Raw genomic sequence first — 22,915 nt, 5'->3', positions numbered from 1 at the left:
GGGGGGGTGGGGGGCTGGGAGAGAAGAACAGTGACAATTACAGAGAACACTGAATTTTCAAAGAGATAATCATTAACTTCAGGAGGGAAAAAAAGGAAATAGCATCATGGTCATAATATTGTGATATTATGTAATACGTAGTAACTTTTTTGTTGATTTAACCAAAATTGGGGAGGTCACCCTACACCAGAGGAAGGAGCTAACAAAGCAGAAAATTGTTGCCTCTGAGGAATAATGGGACTGACGGAAAGAGATGGGGGTGGTACTGCATATTTTCTTTTTATACTTCTTAGTATTTAATTGTTTGAACCACGGGCATGTATGATTTTGGTAAGAATATGGCCATTTTTTTAAAAGAATACAACCATGTAAAAAATTATGACATGGCTTCTTTTTGGTACTTCACTCACAACTCCATTCATAGTAAGGATAATTACTACTCTTTTCCTGGATAATTTACCATTTTTTCCTCCACAGTTTATAAATGAGGAAACTAAGGCAGTAAAAGGATAAATTGTGCATCAGAGTTTACCTAACTGGTAAATAATACATTAAAACCTTGGCTCTTTTACTTACACATTGTGGTAAACTACAGCTTTACCTCTGTTAACATATAATTTTAAGTTTTGCACATGGCGATTAATGATTCCCAGTAAGGGCTTTATGCATGTGTGTAGGTCAGTGTTGTCCATTATACTGTCACTCCTTAAGTTGACATGCTCAGCATGAAGCTTTCTTATCTTCCTTGGGTTCCTAGTGTATAATTTTGAATAACTCTTCATCTTGTTTCTTCGTTAGTTGATCGGAGTTTCAGAGATCATTCTCAGCTCTAACTCTGAGCTTAAGGAAATTTTTAGCACAGAATGATAGTCCCGAACTGTTCACAGTATTGGTTCATAAATAAGTCTGATGTTAGGTGTAGGGGGAAGAGTATTAGTTGAAGAACATGAGGTGTGTTTAGAAATTCAGAGCTCCCGGGGTGCCGGTGGTTCAGTCAGTTAAGCGACCAGTGACGGACTCTTGATTTCAGGTCAGGTCATGATCTCATGGTTTGAGATTGAGCCACACATGGGGCTCCGCCCTGACACTGCACCCAGAGGCTGCTTGGGATTCTCTCCCTCCCTCTCTCTCTGACCCTCCCCTGCTTGCGCATGCTCCCTCTCTCTCTCTCTCTCTCTCAAAATAAATAAATAAACATTAAAAAAAATCAGAGTTCCTGTAGACTCCCTGTCTAAAGGATCAAATATTATAGTGACAGCCTCAGGAGAAAGAAAGCATGAGGCTTGCTCTCTTGATGAGAAGTATGCACCTCTCATTCCTTTCCCTTACTCATCTCTATTAATCAGGGAGTAATTATTCCAGTATAGAGGTATTATGACAGTAAGAATTGATGAAAATATTAAGAAAATGTTTACTCTTTCTGCACCTTCTCCACTCATGCTGTGTCTCTTTCTTTCTCAAAATAAATAAATATTTAAAAAATATTTTTAAAAAGAGGGGCTCCTGGGTGGCTCAGTGAGTTAAGTGCCTGACTCTTGATCTCAGCTCAAGTCAGGATCTCATAGTTTTGTGAGTTTAAGCCCCACATAGGGCTCTGTGCTGACAGTGTAGAGCCTGCCTGGAATTCTCTCTCCCCTTTCCCTCTGCCACTCCCTCACTCATGCTGTGTCTCTCTCATTCTCTAAATAAGTAAACATTAAAAATTTTTTTATAAAGGAAATATTAAAGGAATGTTTTAAAATTTGTTGGGAAATATTTTTCCTTAAAGGACATATAAACACAGAAATGTTTTCAAACTTCTCTAAACATGTAACTTGTCTATGGTAATTATATATGAAGAAGATACTGCTTAGAATCTATTAATAATAAAGAGAAGAGGGGCACCTGGGTGGCTCAGTTGGTTAAGCATCCAACTCTTGGTTTCAGCTCAGGTCATGATCTCACAGTCTTATGAGTTTGAGTCCCACATCAGGCTCTGCACTGACATTGAAGAGCCTGCTTGGGATTCTCTCTCTCTCCCTCTCTCCCCCACTCCCCTGTTCACACTGTCTCTGTCTCTCTCAAAAATAAACACATAAACTTTAAAAATATAATAAAAACAAGATAGAATTTATATGTTGATTTTTTTAGCATCTAAACTTAAGTCAGAAAGAAATTATTTTCCAGCTATATATTTTTTGTGGTTTATGTTAAGATAATATTCAAATATCTTATAGTTTGATATAAGCCACTACAACCTGTAGAATACTGTAAATAACTAAATAACTGGTCCTGAATAGTAAATAGCAGTGGAGGATGCATAAGGAAGACATCCCAAACTAAACTACATTTTAGAGAGAAGTAGAAAATGAATGGACGCATGAAAGTATGATAAGAGAAATTTGTTCTTATTTTAGCAAATATCTCCTGCAAAATTTTCAGATTATTATTTCAAAGCTTATTATTATGCAAATAATAATCTATTAAAAAGGAAAAAAATAAGTAACTGGTGAAACAACAGAAAGGAAATTTGATAAACTTAACTGTTTTTTTAAGTTTATTTTTTTGAGAGAGAGAGAGAGAGAGAGACAAAGGCTGAGTGGGGGAGGGGCAGAGAGAGAGACACACACAGAATCCAAAGCAGGCTGCAGACTCTGAGCTGTGAGCGCAGAGCCTGACGTGGGGCTAAACCCATGAACCATGAGATCAAGACCTGAGCCAAAGTTGGATGCTTAACTGACTGGGGCCCTAAAAAAATATATTTAAAGTCAGAACTCCATGAGAAGCACTTTAGGGATTCCTCAAATGCATAATTTCTTAAAAGTCCAAGTATGTAGTTTCCTAGCTACCTTTTACTATAAAACAATCTCAAACTTCCAGAAAACGTTAAGAACATTTTTTCCCTCACTCTTTGAAAGTAAACTGCTAACATAATGTTCTAAAACTCCAAATAATTTAACACGTAATTCTTACAAACAAGGACATTCTCCTTTATAACAGCCACAACGAAGCCATCAAATCGAGAAATTAACATTAATATACAACCATGATCCTCAGACTTCATTCGGGTTCTACCGGTTGCTCAACAAGGTCTTATAGCAGAAGGATCTAGTCCTGAATCATAAAAACCCATTTTGTTGTCGTGTCTTTTTAGCTTCTTTAATTGTATAGCATTTTCTTAGTCTTTCACTGACTTTCATGACCTTGAAGTTTTTGGAGATTCCAGGTTGGTTATTTTGTAGAATGTCCTTCAATTTGTGTACTGTTTCTTCATGATTAAATTTAGGTAATATGCATCTTTGGCAGGAACATCACAGAAGTAACACCGTGTTCTTCTCATTATATCCTATCAGCTGACCCAGGATTTCTTTTTGTCCCATTACTGGTGATATTCACTTTGATTTTTTTAAATGTTTATTTATTTTTGAGAGAGAAACAGAGTGTGAGCCATGGGGGGGTCAGAGAGAGAGGGGGACACAGAATCCAAAGCAAGCTCCAGGCTCTAAGCTGTCAGCACAGAGCCCAACGTGGAGCTCGAAACCACGAACTGTGAGAACATGACCTGAGCCGAAGTTGGACGCCCAACTGACTGAGCCACCCAGGCGCCCCAGGGTGATGTTAACTTTGACCACTTGACTACGGTGGCAGCTGGAAAGCTCCTTCCCTGTAAAGTTACACTTTCTAACCTTAGTAATTTGTACATATTTAAGTATATAAACTAAAAAACACATTTGACTATATTACAAATCAGCTTTTAATTCATTGGAGGCCATTTCAAATTTGTGGCTTAACTTATGTTTACATAGAGCTTAAGATCTCTCTCGGGTTCTTACTATATAATTTTGAAAGACTCTTCATGTTGTTTTTTCTTTAGCTGGTCTGAGTTTTCTGAGCTGACCTGAGATTAATCTCAGTTATACTTCCGAGCTTAAAGAATTTTTAGCACTGAATGATAGCCCTGAAATGTTCACAGGATTTATCTGCCTGGGAATAAAGCATCTGCATTTGTTATCTATTGTGGGATAGCTAATTACCACAAATTTAGCATCTGAAAACAACACACTGTTTATTATCACACAGTTTCCATGGATCAGGGGTCTGGATACAATTTAGCTGGGTGTCGGCCCCCCCCCAACTCTTGGGAGGGATCAAGGTGTTTACTGGGGCCAGGGTCTCAATTTGAGGCTTAGGTTTTCGTCCAAACTTACATGATTGTCAGCAGTATTCATTCCTTGTAGCTATTGAACTCATAATGCCCTATTTCTTCAAGACGGATGGGAAAGTCTCTGGCTTCTTCTGAATCGCTAGCCCCTCTTTTAAAGGGTTCACTTACAGGCCTATCAATTACAATCTCCCTCTTGATTAACTCAGAGGAAACTAATCAGGAAACGAATCATTACATCCACAAAATCCCTTCACCTTTGCCAACTGGATTAGATACTTGAATTTCTTGTATTGTTTCACTGGCCATTGAGTCTGTCACTCAGGTCTGACTCAGCCTTTTCTTTTTTTCAGTTTTAATTTAGAGTTTCACATGTCTGAACATGTAAAACTATACCAGTGAAAATACTATTACAACACGTATGCACCATTGTGAAATATCAGACGAGGCATGGATACATCTGCTTTGTGTGTGCTTAGCACAGGAAAGAAGTTGTACAGTAACAAGTAAGTGCATAGCACATTGAGTTGTGATATTTTCATATTAAATCATGTTAACACTTACTGTAAATTCTGGGCGCTTCTCGACTGCTTTTTGGTGTAAGGAATGAAATCAGTCTGTAGATATTTTTAGCAATTCCACTTAGAGGCAAACATTTATTAACATCCTTTCCAGCTTCTGTATCAGTTTAACTGAAGAGTATACTCAGTTTCCAATGGGCACTGAGTTTTTTTAAAATGTGCCATTTGAAATTGCTTATCTGTATGATTCTAGAATTTCTGAAAACTCTGTAATCCAAATAAGATAAAGAAATAGATGCTGAGGTTGATATATGACCAACAGTCATCCACAAACCTACATCGCAAATCTATTGTTATTATTCTCTAGTTACATTGTACTTATTGATAAGAATAAAAAATGTAACCTTATAAAATAAACATAGGGTCATAAGTTTCTCTTTTTATCTATGGTAGGAGTGGTGATTGAGGTGGGGGCTTGGGGTGAGATTTTACTTGATTAAAGAGTGTATTGCTTTAAAAGAAAGTTTGAAAGCCCCAAAAGTGTTTGAACAAAATAGTAATGGGAAAGCTGGATCTACAGCTAGTTAATGAATCTAGGAAATTCAGAGCTTAATCAAGTAATTGTTTAATTCAACTATTCCTTTAATGGGATTTATGGAGCTCCTATATATTTTGATCATTTGTTCATCCACCCAGGGTAACAGAAGTATTGGCATCACCTTCTCCAGCAAAGGCTTGTACCTGAGCAAGACCCCCTTCACGCTCTCCTATGGAGATGTATAATCACTCAACTTGCGCCTGTGAGTAAGCCTTATATCTGGATGAATAAGTAATATCTGACTATATATGCATTTTATCAGACAAGGCCTGTTCTTTCAACTGTCCTCTTTAGTTTTAAGTAACTGTAGGCTGTGTAAAGTCCACGAAACAATTCTCCAAACCCAGTAGATTCCTTGGTATATGCCTCCTAAGTGACTAAGATTTCCTCTCCTGGCATAGGGCCAGGAAATGACCTAAATCTAAATGTCCTAAAGTGTTAGGTTTCACAAGGTGTTTTCCCCCCTAATCTTATTCAAGTGGAATTGAAGTGTACCAAACCACACACATTTGGAGAGTACAATTTGATCCATCTTAACGTGCGCACATACCACAATCAAGATAATGAACATTTCCATTGGCCTGAAAGGTTTCCTTTGCACCCTAGTAATCCATCCTTGCCTTTACACCCTTCTACAGAGAACCACTGATCTGCTTTCTGTCAATATAGATTAACATTTTCTGGACTTTTACATATGTGTTATCATTGAATTGCTCGACCATTCATTTTAAGGTTCATCCATGTTGTGCTAAACATCAATTATCCATTCCTTTTTACTGATAAGTAGTTTTCCACTGTATGGATGTATCCACGGTTTATCTGTTCATTACAGATGGGCTTGGGTTGTTTCCAGTTTTCAACTATTTAAAATGAACCTGATAAGAACTTTCACATACAAGTCTTTATATGGGCATATGTTTTCCTTTATTTAAGGCAAATAGCTAGCAACAGAATGACATATGGCAGTGTTATGTTTAACTCTTTAAGAAACTGTCATATGCTTTCCAAAGTCATTGCATTATTTTACATTCCCTTGAATGATGTATGAGAGTTTCAGTTGCTCTACATCCTCATCTGCACTTGGCAGAGTCAGTTTTTAGAACGTGAGTTTTTCCAATGGGTATACGATGGTTTTAAGTTACATTTCCCCAGTGACTAATGATGTTAAGCATCTTTCTTTGTGAAGCGTTTGTTCAAATCTTTTGCCCATTTTCTTGCTAGGTTGTCCTATGTATTTTTAAAAATTTTAAGTTTATTTATTAATTCTTGAGAATGAGAGAGAGAGAGACAGAGAGTGAGCAGGGGAGGAGCAGAGAAAAAGAGAGAGAGAGAAAGAGAGAGAGAGAGAGAGAGAGAGAATCTCAAGCAGGCTCCACACTGTCAGCACAGAGCCTGATGTGGGGCTGGAACTCACAAACTGTGAGATCATGACCTGAGCCAAAACCAAGAGTCAGACACTTAACTGACTGAGCCACCCATGTGGCCCTGTATTTTTAATAAATATCTCTGGAAAAGACTTGGCCTTCAAATAACCCTTTTCTATATGCTGAGCATTTTGGCTCCAGAAATGATAAGTCAACCATTTTGACATCCATCAACTTTGAGGCAACTGCTACTTTCCTCTTTACAATAAGAATCTGTTCTGCCCTGCTTGAATTGATCACGTAGTACATTAGATATCCTTTACTTCTATGTTTATATCTTTCATACCATGTAGTCAGTGTTATTATTGGAGACATGAACACTAGAATTGGTACAGAAGCAATTGAAAACCTCCTTACAATTAATGGAAGAAGGGTTTTTCTATCTTGTTTTAGGATTATCCTTCCAGGGAGAGCATGTCAACTTAAGCTGAAAACTTTTCTCTAAATGTATCAAAAAATAAGTAAATGAGATATTGCCAATAGAAATCTAAGGGCAGCCTCATATCTACCCTTAGACTTAGCATTATTTATTAAAAACAAGAGAGGTTGATTAAAAACAATTAAGCTCTCTTTGCTCATACTATCCTCAGCGTAGTTATTTTGGACTTTATAGACAGTGACTGATAACACTTTCCTCTAAAGCTTGAACAGCTCTTTCCAAGCTAAGTTGTGTGCATAATTGGACTTTGAAATCAATATTGCCTAATAAAACAAAATACAGATAAAAGAATGGAGTCACACCCAAAATAATAATGATTATCTATTTTTCCAAGTATTGCAGGTTGGGGGGTGGTGTTAAACATTTACTCTTAAGGGGCGCCTGGGTGGCTCAGTTGGCTAAGCGTCTGACTTCGGCTCAGGTCATGATCTCACGGTTCGTGGGTTCAAGCCCTGCTTTGGGCTCTGTGCTGACAGCTAGCTCAGAGCCTGGAGTCTGTTTCAGATTCTGTGTCTCTCTGACCCTCCCCAGCTCACGCTGTCTCTCTCTCTCTCTCTCTCAGAAATAAATAAAACATTAAAAAAAATTTTTTTAACATTTACTCAATATTTTAGTAATGAAAAAGACCTCTGCTCTACTGCCCCAGCGGCAATGTATTTACTTTCTCTCTTTTTCTTTATTCATCCTCTCTTTGCTCTTCCCTAAGGCCAGAACAGGCATTTATTTCATTAGTGAGGAGGAGTGCCTGATAGTTGTAGGGCCAGGTGGGTTAACGTGCTGTGGCTCAGCCTTTAGAATCCCTCCTGGATCACCTCCCCTGAGGCATTGCTGGCTCCCTGCACATCCACACGCTAATCAGTCAACTGGCAGGTTCGCTGGGCCTCCCGCATGCCCCGACAGGCCTCCTACGTCTCAAGCTACCTTCTTACCTTGCTACTAGGTGGAAAAATCAGGTTGGCTGTTCACATGGGGCTATTTATCTTCAATTCACTGTGGGTACAGCGATGCAAGAGGTAGAGGGGAGACCTTCGGAGAAAGCTTCTTGCTTCAACCTAGTTTCACCACTAATACAGTTGAGAATGAAAACCTCCTCTGTCTCCTTGGTTCTATTTCTGAATTAGTAGATTTGGAGGGGATTTGAGCTATGGGCTGTGAGCTTCAAAAAAAAAAAAAGCTTGAAATGACATGTAAAATATGTGGCTCTATTCTGTTCCCTTCAAGGAAGCATTGCCCAATTCAGAGGACACATACATAATGTGGGGTTCACAGTGAGTTGTTTTTTGTCCCAAAATATCTGTATGTGCATACTTTCAAGACTAGGCTCTCTTCTTGGGGGCTAATAGGAAAGTATTGAGATACTTTGTAAGGCAGCTATGCTCACCACTATACCACCAACGCTGCTCGGTATTGAGATACTTTGTAAAAAGGCTGGGTGTTATACAGCAAGTCTTTTGCTAAGACTTGCAAAAAAACAAAGGAAAGCATGAGTAAGAGAAACATTAAGTATAAGGAAAAGCAACAGTAAATTTCAAGGTAGAAAGAAGGGGCTGATTCATAAGCTTTAAATAGAGATGACCTGATGTTAATGTGAGAACCTACCTTAGCAATTTTCCCGAACAGTGGTTAAACGTGACTCAGGGCAAGGTGACCTACTAGAGCAGGTATTTCATGCCAGCAAATCTGGTTTGTTGCTAAAGTATTCTACTTTATTGAGTTGAGCACATATGTAATATTTTTATGACATGCATTTTCTCCTCACACTGTATATTCTTGGCAATGAACATTGTAGCAGTACTTTGCCCTGGTCAAAAATCATGGGCTTTCAAATTCTCCTATTTCTTGAGATTTGCCTCAGATATAGAAGAACAGATCAGTAGCAACTTAAAACTGACTTTATCTTTCTCAGTTTAAACTAGTGAGCCAGCTAGAGGCACAGACTCGGATGAGGCCATTTGAGAACTCAATAGTTTTCATTTTTACTATGAATGTATTATCTATAAAAATATGTATAAAATCCCAGATCTAGCCATTAAAACTTAAGTGAGGACGATGGAATAACTCTGGTACATGAGATGACAAAACCCCAATTCTGACAAAAGTTTTGGAGGCCTTCTGAGCTCTAAAATCCCAGGACAATTGTCTTGAACTTTGTACTCTGCAGTCTTCTCTGATTTGACAGCTCGTAATACTTACTTATTCACTTAAATAAAAGGTTTGCATTAAATAGGGTACAGAATGAAGACCTGTGATCAGAACAGTTCAAAGATCCTAAATATATGAACTTTGAGCCTTGCCACCTTTATCTTTCTTAAATTCTACCAGTGAAATTCTGTTTGAATGGACAAAGAATGGATTCAACTCAATGTTCAAGAGGGTATTCTTACTCAATTCAACACTGTAAACAAATTAATCTGTTGCCTATTTCATCTAAAAATTATGTCAGTATCCTCTTCAATAATTGAAAGTCTAAATTTTTAGATCAATTTGAATTAAACTTCAGGCAGGACTGCTCCACTATTAGCTTGTTATTCTATGTGGGCTTTTTTGTAATGCAATCATTTCAAAATGGTCATTGACAGCTTATGTTGTCCATTTATGAACCCTGAAGCCAGGGCTAAGCTGCTTAAGCTTAACATAGATCCTAGATGTTGATGCTTTTACAAAACCTGTGTCTCAGTGGACGAGAATCATTTCCAGACAGATATTTCAAATGATGTGAAATAAAATTCTAAGTCACCGATAGTCCTTGTGCATTTATTTTTAAATGGTCTTGCTCTTTGTACACTTGTATATTTCCTTACTCTCTGCAGAATTGGTGACTTAAAAGTATTTGGCTCTTGGGATTGTGCTTTTCACAACATCAAAGCATACACTTGAGCAACCTGAGAACACTCTGTCTAGGAAGAGTTGCTGAGATTAAAAAGGCAGTGGTTTAGGGCCCCTGGGAGGCTCAGCTGGTTGAGCGTCCGGACTTCAGGTCAGGTCATGATCTCTCGTTCATGGGTTCAAGCCCCGTGTCAGGCTCTGTGCTGACAGCTAGCTTAGAGCCTGGAGCCTGCTTCGGATTCTGTGTCTCCCTCTCTCTCTGACCCTCCCCTGCTCACACTGTCTCTTTCTCTCTCTCTCAGAAATAAACAAAACATTAAAAAAATTTTTTTAATAAAAAAAAAAAAGCGGTGGTTTAGGACCCAGGGAACCTGGCTCTGTTAAACGGCTCAATGCCTGTGAACAAGTTATTTTATCTTTCTGGTTTTTAGTTTCCATATCTATAAAATGACCCAGTTGAATTGGATAATTTCAACGATCTCTCCCAACTCTGAATGGATAAACTACAGAGTTTTTTTTAAGTATTTGGGCATTTCTTATAGAGCCTTTCACATACACTTTATAAAACGATAAAGTGTTTTATCTTCATAAGAATCCCTAAAGTAGACAAGGCAGGTCTTTAGAGGATAGAGAGAGATGTGGGTATGATTTTAGATGTGGTAACCAAGGTTGTGGGAAGTTCGGTGATTTTATTCAAGTGAATAAAAGAGATTATCTATGTGATAAATAGCAGGACTGGAATACGAACTCAGGTCTTCTTATCCCCTCAAAGTTCTGTGTAGGCCAGAAAAAGGCATAAGAGAGGGCATAACTATTTGGAATCACTGATTATATGCCTGAAATACTTCTACTATTGATACTGCCTTTAGTTACTAAAACCATGCTAAACTCAGAGTAAAAGTAAATAACAGAAATTAAACTAAAAAAAATCACTAGTGCCCTGCTGTGATATGATTATCGGGGTAATTACAAAAGATTGAGAGATTACAGGTGTGCTCTGGTTGGGTAAATCTGATGTGGCACTGTGGAGCAAAGTTATGATTCAGTGATGGCCACTCTTAACCAGGAATCTAGAGATAAGGTACAAGGGGCAATGGGGGAACAAAGCCATGAGCAAAGACAAGGAATCGGAAAACCTTCACTGGGTAGCTAAGTAAAATGGGAAAAGTCATAGACTAAAAGTATTTGAAAAGCAAAAGCATATGAAAAACATAAAATGTGTACCATGTTGGAAAGAATTAAAATTTGGAAAGGATATGAGCTAAATGGCTAGATTGCAATAAAAAAAAAGGATTTATGAATATAAAATTATATGCTAAAATGAATGGTAGGATTTAGGGAACGCACACTGGAATATTAAGAGGTTAAGGGCATGATGTATGGTTCACCCTTCTTCAACACAATGTTTTTTCTTCCAAAGCTACCAAACTAGATGATCTTTAAAAATGATTTCCACTCCAGGGGCGCCTGGGTGGCTTAGTCGGTTAAGCGTCCGACTTTCGCTTCGGTCATGATCTCGCGGTTCGTGGGTTCGAGCCCCGCGTCGGGCTCTGTGCTGACTGCCAGCTCGGAGCCTGGAGCCTGGAGCCTGTTTCAGTCTGTGACTCCCTCTCTCTCTGACCCTCCCCTGCTCACGTTGTCTCTCTCTCTCTCCTAGAAATAAATAAAACATTAAAAAAATTAAAAAAAAAATGATTTCCACTCCGATCAGTCCGTTAAGTGGCTGACTCTTGATTTCAGCTCAAGGTCATGTAATCCCTGAGTCGACTGTGCTGAGTATGGAGTCTGCTTAAGATTCCCTCTCCCTCCGTAGCTAGTGCTCACATGCATGCTCTATCTCTCTCTCCATTAAAAAAAAAAAAAAAGGAATGGTTTCGAATATGAATTAATGGGCTTCAATTATTTACGGGAAGCTGTGTTACATCAGAGGTTCACACAGTAGGACCCATGGGCCAAATCCAGCCTACAGATGGATTTTGTAGGATTCAGAACAAAGAAGGGTGTTTACATTTTAAAATGGTTGGGGAGAAAAAAGAATACTTTATGATTCACCAAAATATTATGAAATTCAAATTTTGGTGTCCATAGATAAAGTCTGGAATATAGCCATGCACATTTGTTTATATATTGTCTGTGGCTGCTTTCACTCACACAGGCAGAGCTGACAGGTTGTGATAGCTTATGCCGAAAAGCTTAGATATTTGCTATCTGGCTCTTACAGGAAAAGTTTGCCAACTCCTGTGTTATATAAAAAACTGGTGTAGATTATAAATTTCAGAAAACTCTGTGTAGATATTCATTTGAAAAGGAAAGTGGAGAGTGCCTGGGAGGCTCAGTCAGTCGAGTGGCCGACTTTGGCTCGGGTCGTGATCTAGTGTTCATGGGTTCGAGCCCTACACAGGACTCTGTGCTGACAGCTCTGGGCCTGGAGCCTGCTTCGAATTCTGCCTCTCCCCCTCCCTCTGCTCCTCCCCCTCTCATGTTCTTTCTCACTCTCACTCTCAAAAATAAACAAACAAAAAAAGAAAGAAAAGGAATGTGGCCTTTTAGGACAGCTGCATTAATCGGGGCAAGCCCTTTAATTCAATCAGGGGGTGACAATAAGCCATGTTGACTCATTCCTGCATCATAGGTGTAATTTTTGAAGTTGGTTGTAATTGGAGAGTTAATATTTGCACCTTCACACAAATCTGTCTTTTTCCCCTACATGCACCCAAAGGAACTTCTAATGTCAACTCTCTAAGTCCCCCCAAGGGACATTTGCACTGTAGAAAGGGTTCTACCAGAACCCTTTTCCAGGGTGGGAATTTCAGGCACGTTGGTAGTCTGTGGAGACTTGAGAGAGTGTCATATCCTTAGGTGGTTCTCCTCAGATCTCACCTTTTCTGTATAAAGTCAGCCTTAGCTCCACCTCTCCCCTGATTCTCCAGACAGCAATTTCTGCACAGAGCAGAATAGATACGTTTTGCTTTCTATTGCTATCTGACACAATTATTCCTGACAGGGGGAAAACTCCTACCCGGGTCCATAAGGATATAGGAGATCAGCAGAGCTTACCCATTGAAAGTATTAGCCATGTTCCTGGTACTTCGCCCTATTCGTGAAGGTGATGTGCTAAGCTCCTGTGTGTCTCAAGGTTTCTGTGAAAATCAAAGAATTAATAAGTAAGAAAGTCCTTTGTTTTTTTTTTAATTTTTTTAATGTTTTATTTATTTCTAGGAGAGAGAGAGAGACAGCGTGAGCAGGGGAGGGTCAGAGAGAGAGGGAGTCACAGACTGAAACAGTCTGAGCTGGCAGTCAGCACAGAGCCGGACGCGGGGCTCGAACCCACGAACCGTGAGATCATGACCTAAGTGAAAGTCGGACGCTTAACCGACTAAGCCACCCAGGTGCCCCAATAAGAAAGTACTTTGTAATGATAATGAAATAATACAAGTGAAAGCATTCCTGAGCTGTGGCAGGAATGCCACATATTCCTGTGGCAGGAATATGACTATAATAGTTACTACAGTTATCCTAGACATAATTATTATTCAGCTAAAATCAAGCCAAGGTTAGATTGAAAAAAAAAACATCATCAAACCAGTAGTCTTGATGTTGTTGCTGTTTTTAACACTATTTAGCACATCATAGACAGTTTAGCCGCCTTAGCCCTGAGAAATACAACAGCCCTTGCTATTTTCTCTGTCCAGTGAGTCATGAAATGAATTCATTTGCTAGGGCTGTCGCAACAAAGTATCAACAACCAGGTGGCTTAAACAACAGAAGTTTAGGGGCACCTGGGTGGCTCAGTCAGTTAGGCGCCCCACTTCAGCTCAGGTCATGATCTCACGGTTCGTGGGTTTGAGCGCAAGTCAGGCTCTGTGCTGACAGCTAGCTCAGAGCCTGGAGCCTGTTTCAGATTCTGTGTCTCCCTCGCTCTGACCCTCCCCTGCTCATGCTGTCTCTATCTCTGTCTCTCAAAAATAAATAAAACATTAAAAATTTTTAAAAAACAACAACAGAAGTTTATTGTCTCATAGTTCTTAAGGCTAGAAGCCCCAAATTATAAGTGTTAGCAGGGTTACTGTTTTTCTGTGAGGGAAGAATGTGTTCAGGCCTCTCTCCTTGGCTTGACAGATCGCCATTTTCCCATGTCTCTTCAGTCTTCCCTCTGTGAGTGTCTGCCTAAATTCCCTCGTCTTCTAAAGACTTCAGTCATATTGGATTAGGATTCGCCCTAGCAACCTCATTTTCACTTGATTGTCTCTGTAAAAACCACATATCCAAGCAAGGTCACATTCTGAGGTCCTGAAGGTTAGCGCTTCAACATACAAATTCGGGGATGACACAATTCAACCCACAATATGAAGGATGGTTTATTTTGTGAATTTAGGTACAAAATCCTTTTTATGAAGACCTAATTCTTTGATTTTAGTGAAAGGTGTTCTCAATTACTTTCTCAATTTCAAGGCATGTCTCATTTTTAAAAAGTTTTTGACGTTTATTTATTATTGACAGAGAGAGACAGAGCATGAGCAGGGGAGAAGCAGAGAGAAGGGGAGACACAGAATCTGAAGCAGGCTCCAGGCTCTGAGCTATCAGCACAGAGCCCGATGCGGGGCTCGAACTCACAAACCGCAAGATTGTGACTCGAGCTGAAGTCGGACGTTTAACTGACTGAGCCACCCAGGCGCCCCAAGGCATGTCTCATTTTTACTGCTGGATCTATCTAACCAAAATGGCAAAGAGTCGATAAGCTTGCCCTCCACAACATTTGCAAAGGATGGTAGTGAACTCAAAGACCTACGTGTGGAATTCAGGCATACCCAACTTGGTGTTCAGCCTTTCAATATATTGATCTTTCCCCAAGAACTTAGGAACAATAGTTGAGAATGAAATCTACCACCTTCTGCACAGCATAGAAAAAATGAGAGGTGTGGTTGTGGTTGGAGTCAGTCTGCTGGCTTAGGTACAGTATAGTGTAAGCAGAAGCCTCCGTGGATGGGTGCTCACCTGTATCAAAGGGAAAATCAAAAAGACTATTTTTATAAGGAATATATATGTGATAGGACATTAACAAATACCAGATTTCAACGTGTTCTGTTAGAGAGCAAACTGGTTAAGAAACAGAAGGCATTAAAGAAGACTCTCTTTTTTTCCTTAAAATTTTTTTTTAATGTTTATTTATTTTTGAAGGAGAGACAGACAGAGCATGAGTGAGGAAGGGGCAGAGAGAGAGGGAGACACAGAATCTGAAGCAGGCTCCAGGCTCTGAGTTGTCAGCACAGAGCCCGACGTGTGGCTCAAACTCACGAACCGTGAGATCGTGACCTGAGCCAAAGTCAGAAGCTTAACCGACTAAGCCACCCAGGCTCCCCAGGAAGACTCTTTCTGTGGCTAGAATATCTATAAATCTGAAAATTAGCCTATTTATTTTTAAACATTAAACTAACTTTATCTGCAGTTTTAATGAAAGCATTCCAGCTAAACTGTTAACTGTAGCAGCTGGCCTTTTCCATTGTTCGCTGAATGCACCCCCAACGTTTAAAATATAGTCTTCATTTACATTTGTCATGTACTGACATGTGCTGCTGCACATCTTAATGCTGGCAATTACTGAGAATGTCTTTGATGGAGCAAGACAGGTTCTACCTAATTCTCGTCTTCTGACTCTGCTGGGTTCAATGAAAATCTGAAAGTCAAAAAAAAAAAAAAAAAAAAAGGAAGAAGAAGAAGAAGCCCCAAAACCTTTTTATGAAACCTTCCCCAAATTTGTATTCAAGCAGTGACCAATTTAATCATTATATGTAGGCCTGCCCTGCTACCAACAATTGCTAAATGGTAGCAAAAGCTGTGCAGGAAATTATCAGCGAGGCACATACAAGTAACTCTGATATAATCCTTAGGAAAGGCTGTAAAATGGCTGTTGTCAGCTTCATGCCGAGGGCAGTGTGAGAGAGCAAAGGCCGAAACCCTCAGAGTAACCTTTTGCAGTAGCCTGCTTTGTTTATTTATGGATGCTTTTCCACCGTGCGAGAGATGGACGTGTCCCTGCTGTGCTTTAACCAACAATAAGAAATGGTGACGGTCGCAGAGCTCCAGCTCAACTGAATTCTTCGTTCAAGGACTGTAATGAGAGGGAAAGAATCTAGCATTTCCTGAACACTCACCGAGTGACTAGGTCAGAGCTTCACCAACCTTCATGTGCATGTCAATCATCCAAGAAATCCTCTTAACAGGCATATTTGGATTCAGCAGGTCTAGGGCAGGGCCTGACATTCTGCATTTTTAAGGGGTTCTTAGTGACTGCTAGCTGCTGATCCCCAGACCAAAGAGCCTGGAGCCTGAGCAAGAGCCTGGATCCTTCATATTTAAGACTTTCAATAAATTTAAGAGACAGATACTATTATTACCTTTTAACATAGACATTGAAGGAGAGGTTAAAAAAAGTCCTAAATGAGGGAAACTGAAATTTGACTCACAGCAAAGTTCTACTGTTTCCAGTACCCTGATAACACCCTATAGGAGTACCAGACGCTTCATGTTGTGTTTTAAAAATTGTGTCTCCTATATGCCTCATTGTCTGTGACATTTGCCAAAAAGTCAGATCCCCAGGCCCCACTACAATCTATTGAATTAGAAGTTCTGGGGCACCTGGGTGGCTTAGTTGGTTGGGTGTCCGACTTTCGCTTAGGTCATGATCTCGCGGTTCATGGGTTCGAGCCCCGCGTCGGGCTCTGTGCTGACTGCCGGCTCAGAGCCTGGAGCCTGTTTCAGTCTGTGACTCCCTCTCTCTCTGACCCTCCCTTGCTCGCTCTGTCTCTCTCTCTCTCTCCTAGAAAAAAAAAATAAAAAAAAAAGTTCTGGATGACATGACTAGGAAATGGTATTTTAAATTGGCATCCAGATTATTCTTGTGATCAGGAAAGTGTAGGAAACAATGGTCATACAGGTCACACTGTAGTTTTGAAAACTCAGATAAGGAGCACTGGCGTTCTTTGTTTATTATATCCCTGCGAGAGATCATTGTCCTATCAGGCAAAGAGGGACTCAGGACCACTGTACCGCATTTTGGTTTCATGGGTGCACAGGGAGCGAAACTTGTTGGGTTTTGTGATGTAAGGGATAGGTTGAAACCTGTATCTTATAACAGGGTACTAAAGTATAGAATCTAATTATGTCTGTTTAATTGTAAGGTGAACAAAGCAACAGGCACAAAGTTTTCCTTTCCTCTTTATCAAGTAAATGATCTTTGTCTACCAATCCAATTATAGGGCATCTGTATTCTAGAATAAAAGCCCAACTGAATAATATTTCCCGCATCCAAAGTCCACAATTAAATGTTTTAGTGGGAACTCTCAGTGAGATCAGAGTAAGCTTGGTTATTTATCTTTGCCTTGAAAGTGTAACTTTGTTATATTTTTCACTATAGTTCTGAATGGTAACTAAAAGGCCAAAGAAGTAGACTTTATAACTTTAAAAAATATTTTATTTATTTTTGAGAGACAGAGAGAGTGAGCAGGGGAGAGGCAGAGAGAGAGGGAGACCCAGAATCCAAAGCCAACTCCAGGCTCCGAGATGTCAGCACAGAGCCCAATGTGGGGCTTGAACCCATGAACCATGAGATTATGACCTGAGCTAAAGTCAGACGCCTAACCGACTGAGCCACCCAGGTGCCCCAAGAAGTAGACTTTTGAAAGTAAACATTGGGTTACTTCTTTTAGATCGCTGACCTCTCTTTTCTGGCTCTTAAAAACACATTATACTGCAATGCTATACTTTATTAAAAGGCACTCTAAGATCTTGATATAGTTAGTGTACTTATGAAATAAGTAATTTGTTAGCTTTATATTCCCTGTTCCTAACAGAACCTAGTAACTTAATAAATAGCAGACCTTGGGTTTTCTCATATATTTCTACATATTGAAGAATACATAAGGTCATTTTCAAATATCACATTTCCTCTTAAAATTAATAGAATCTTTCAAATATGTCAAAGGACTTATATGACTGAAATCTCACTATGACACAAACTTCACTAAAGTTAGAATTTGTTTCAGGTCAACCCATATAAATAGTTAGACATTTAGAGATGGTGCAACCTGAGTTCAAAGCCTAGAGCGGACCATTTACTTAACTTTTCTGAGCCTCCATTTCCCCTCGTCTGTAAAATAAAGGACATTTCCTTCCAGAGTTGTATATTAGACTAGAGAGCGATGAATAGCCAAACATATGCTAGGTAACTGAATAGTGTTATTGCTGAACTGCAAAAAGGACTTCCCTTTAATGATTATCACTTGCAAAATGATCTCCAAGAGTGAACTCCCTCAGCACTTGATTAGCAAAATTCCTAGATATTTATTTCCTCCACTGGGTCATAATGAAGTCAAATGATATCTACATTTTACTTACTCAGATTCAACCACATGCACTTGAGAAGAAAAAAAAATGGAAAAAGGAAAAAAATTCCCTCAATTTTAAATTGTCTAGGTAATTTAGTCCTCACTCAGTGTATCGTCTGGCATAAATGCAAGATGAGAAACGTAGATCTTTCTCTCAGTTGGTCTTGCTTCCACTGGGTCTCTCAAATGATGGACATTTTGTGGTGCAAAGTATAATTCTAGTATCTTGAGATGTATATTTCTGTACAAAATATTCTTTTTTTAAAATATTTTATTTATTTCTGAGAAAGAGACAGGCAGCGTGAGCAGGGGAGGGTCAGAGTGAGAGGCAGACACAGAATCGGAAGCAGGCTCCAGGCTCTGTGCTAGCTGTCAGCACAGAGCCTGACGCGGGGCTCGAACCCACGAACCGTGAGATCATGATCTGAGCCGAACTGTGTCCTGATCGGACACTTAACCGACTGAGCCACCCAGGCGCCCCACTGTACAAAATATTCTTAAAGCACAGGCCAATAACTGTACTTTGCCTGCTGCTCAACTAAAAGAACCATGTTCTGTTTCAAAGCTGGAGGGAAAATCAGCTCTATCAGAACTATTGAGAAATAGTAGGTCTCTCTCTGAAGTAACAACTTCCTGAGGAATTTTCCCATGCAATTAAAAAATATCTTTTTATTTTGAAATCATTTTAGACTTGCAGCAGTTGCAAAAAAGTTACAAAACTAATTCAGAAAATTGTTGTCTCCCATTAGTTTCTCTAATGTTTAACTTTTAAAAAATTATTATTTATTTTTGAGAGAGAGAGAGACAGAGCATGAGCTGGGGAGGGGCAGAGAGAGAGGAAGACACAAAATCCAAAGCAGGCTCCAGGCTCTGAGCTGTCAGCACGGTGCCCTACACGGGGCTTGAACTCACAAACTGTGGGATCATGACCTGAAATGAAGTCAGATGCTTAACTGACTGAGCCACCCAGATGCCCCGTTTCTCTATTGTTAACAATATACGTAACCATAATAAAATGATCAAACGCGGGAGACCAACATTGGTACANCCCCCCCCCCCCCCCATCCTTTTTCTGTCCCAGGAAATGATCCAGAATCGTAACTTTCATTTATTTGTTACGTTTTCATAATGTCCTCCAATCTATGATATCTCCTCATCTTTCTTAGTCTTTCATTTTGATTTGTGCCTCCATGAAGGTAAAGAAAAGCAAAGTGAAGTCAATATTTTTATAAACATTTTAAGTAGGAACTGATTTCTCAGGTAACAATGTATAAATCCCAAACCAGGATAGTTTCTACAGTGTTTTACTTAATAATTTGTCATTATACAAGTGAATGTAGCAGATGCCATTAAAGGAACACTTTTTTTGTTCTTGGGTAGTTACTGTCCTCTGTAAGGGGCCATTTCAGACACTGGCGGAAGAATCTGTTGATAGCACAGTATTTCTATCACTTCAGACGAATTGCATATTCAGCAATTCTGACTTCAGCTTCTCACTGCCACTGATTTCTTAATAATATTTCTGGCTTTTATTCAAAGAATAATAAACTAAAACTTATAGACAAGTAAGAATCATCTCATGTTGGAAACTCTTTTTATGGAGTGATGATTTTAACAGCAGTAATTATCTGTCGGGTGCCAGTGTGTTCAAAAATATCCTTCAATTATAAAAATTAAATGGGCATTAACTGCATAGATAACATCTTTTAAGGAATTTTAAAGTATGGTAATAGAAATGCAAAATAATAGTTGAGACTTAGGAGGTTTAAATTTCTGTAAACATAAGAAGACCGTTGTTATCAATTTATACACGTTAACTAATAAAAAGGCAAAATGTTCATTGCACTTTTGAATATCAGCAGCAACATATAAGCTTTTCTCCCCAACTTTACAGAGGTATAATTACAAATAAAAATTATTTAGGGTATGATGATTTTATCTAAGTACACATTGTGAAATGGTTACCCCTATCAAGTTAATTAACACATCCATTGCCTCACAGAGTTACCTTTGTGTGTGTGTGTTGGGCCTAGAAGACTGTCTTTTTCATTTTTGTGTTTTTATTTGTAAAGATTTGAAAAAATATTAAGGTTTATTTAGATTCTGGTTTGCGATTCTCTATTTTTTAAAATAACCCTTTTATTTTGGTATAAATGTCCGCTTACAGAAAAGTGGCAAAAATAATACAGAGAGCTCTCATCCCTCATCAGTTTCCCCAGCTGTTCACATCTTACATTATCATGGTATTTTGGTCAAAACTAAGAGAACAACCTTGATGTATTTACACAAACTTCAGATTTTATTTGGATTTCACCAGTTTTCCCATAAATGTCTTCTGTCTGTTCTGGAATCCAATCCAGGGTGCCACAGTGCATTTACTTGTCAGGTCTCCATAGTCTCTTTTAACCTGTGACCGTTCCTTTTACCTTGTCGTTCTTGACCTTGATACCTTTGATGAATACTAATCAACTGTTTTATAAAGTCCTTCCATTTGAATTTGTCTGAGGTTTTCTTACGATTACATTGAAGTTCTGCGTTTGGGGCAAGAATTCCACAGAAGTGATACTACTATCCTATCAGGGGTATTTGGTTGAGGCAGTGACTGCCAGGTTTCTTCACTGTAAATTTGCTGTTCCTCCCTTTCTATTCTCTATTCTTTGGAAGGAAGTCACTGTCTAGTCCACCAGCAAGAAGAAGAGATTAAACTCCACCTCCTGGAGGGAGCTTATCTGCATGTATTATTTGGAATCTTCTATAAGGAAGATTTGTCTATACAGGACTTTTAAAAATCTAACATTATTAAGTTAGCCAATTGATATTGAAATAATGCCATTCATGCATTGCACGTATATTTTTGGTAGGTACCAATAAAGCCCTAGTACAATTTACATTCTAGGAGGAGACAGAGATTAAAAACAAGTGCAAATAAACAGTTACATATTTGGGTGTTATAAATGATATTCAGCATGTTGTGAGAGAATGTGATTCTGAGGGAGGCCATCTGAGAGAGTGTGGTTTGGAAAAGTCAGTTAGAGGTGTCGACATTTGAATTGAGAACTGGAAAAAGAGAACAAGCCAGTTATGTGAAAAAAATTTTTAAATGATAGGGTGGTCTGAAGACTAGAAGTTGTTCTGTGGTTAATTTCATGTGTCAGTTTGACAGGGCCACAGAGTGCCCACGTATTTGGTTAAACTTTATTCTGGGTATGTCTATGAGAATGTTTCTGGATGAGATGAACATTCAAATTGATAGAATGAGTGAAGCAGATTGCCTTTCCCCATTTGGATAGCCTCATCCAATCTGTTGAAGGCCTGAATAGTGACAAGAGGCTAACTAAGGAAGAATTTGCTTTCTCTGCCTGACTGTCCTAGAGCTGGGACATTGGTCTACTGCTTTCAGAGTTGGACTCAAACTGGCATTTACACCGTTGGCTCTCCCGGTTCTCGGGCCTTTGGGCTCAGACTAGAACAGTATCACCAGCTCTCCTGGATCTCCAGCTTGCTGACTGCAGACTAACACATATCCCCAGAATAGAAAGGGGTTTGGTGGGGCCCGAGTTCAAGGGAAAATGATAAACTGCTATGAGAAGAAGTAGGGATGAAAAGGTCAAGTGTGTCCCAATGGGGCCTTGAGGACCATGGCAAGAAAGGGGTTTGAATTTTACTCTAAAGGTTGTGGGAAGCCTTTGAAAGGTTCTTAGCAGGAAAATGAAATTACAGATTAAAAGATCATTATAGGGCTCACAGATGGTAAGAGGCAGACATTAGGCTAAGCCAGGGATGACCATATGAGACCGGACACAGAGTGCGTTGATGTGAATGCAGAGCAGTGGAGGATTTGAGAGCACCTCTGGAGGTAGAACTGACGGGCTTCACCTATCATGATCTCCTTTCACATGTTGTTTTATTAATTTAACAAAATAAGGATAACGTTCTTACTAGACTTTTGGGTTAGATTTGTCCGAGGGAAGGGTGGGATCAAACTCCTGACGAAGGGCACAAAGGTGTATGTACAAAGACGTTTACTGCAGCAAAAAAATTAGAAATAAGTGTCCATAGATATGGAATTGTAAAACAATGGAGCCACTAAAAAGAATACAGTATATTTTTGTGCATGGAAAATGAAAGATGTTCAAGAGACACTAATTAAAAAAACAAGGCGCAGAAAATTTGTATGGTACGAGCCCACTCATATAAATTAGAAATGATTATCACTATGTCTACCCTATACTAAGCATTACAAGAAAAGTTCAGATCCAGTATATCTATATATTGTGAGTAGTAAACTCTGTTAACAATGGTTATATCAAAGTGCAGCGGGGATTATAGAGGGTTTTTCACTTTATACCTTATATTTCTTGTTTTACTAGAATATCTTAAACAATGGATGAGAAGAAAAAAAATATTTTTTTAAATCAGGGGCACAAGCAGTACTTTTAGGACTGATAGATACTTTAATGAAGTCTTTGAATCAACTTTAAAAAATAAGTCCTATACATATAATTGTTATTTTCCTTTTTGAGTTTATATTAAACTCAAACGAAAAACATGGAGATTATTGATTAAACTAAAATTATTAATA

The 22,915-nt window shown here is 39.0% G+C and overlaps 2 protein-coding genes across 2 annotated transcripts in view; one reads left to right on the top strand and one right to left on the bottom strand.

Moving 5' to 3' along the window:
• The window catches only part of MBD2 (methyl-CpG binding domain protein 2), an 88,867-nt gene extending 72,657 nt beyond the window's left edge, over positions 1–16,210 (bottom strand). Inside the window, exons 1-2 of the mRNA XM_077777557.1 lie at positions 16,130–16,210; positions 15,385–15,623 (exon numbers count right to left, since the gene is read on the bottom strand). Of these exons, the coding sequence (XP_077633683.1) occupies positions 15,385–15,623; positions 16,130–16,210 (320 nt within the window). The remainder of the gene's footprint in view (positions 1–15,384; positions 15,624–16,129) is intronic.
• POLI (DNA polymerase iota) overlaps positions 5,443–22,915 on the top strand; it is a 55,898-nt gene continuing 38,425 nt past the window's right edge. The window contains exon 1 of the mRNA XM_077777580.1: positions 5,443–5,462. The gene's annotated coding sequence lies outside the window, so the exon portion shown is untranslated. The remainder of the gene's footprint in view (positions 5,463–22,915) is intronic.

The sequence above is a fragment of the Crocuta crocuta genome, unplaced genomic scaffold, assembly GCF_008692635.1.
Source record: "Crocuta crocuta isolate KB4526 unplaced genomic scaffold, BGI_CrCroc_1.0 scaffold36, whole genome shotgun sequence".
NCBI classification, from domain to species: domain Eukaryota; kingdom Metazoa; phylum Chordata; class Mammalia; order Carnivora; family Hyaenidae; genus Crocuta; species Crocuta crocuta.
The sequence above is the reverse complement of the archived record's forward strand: the minus strand, read 5'-3'. Positions and strand labels throughout refer to the sequence as shown.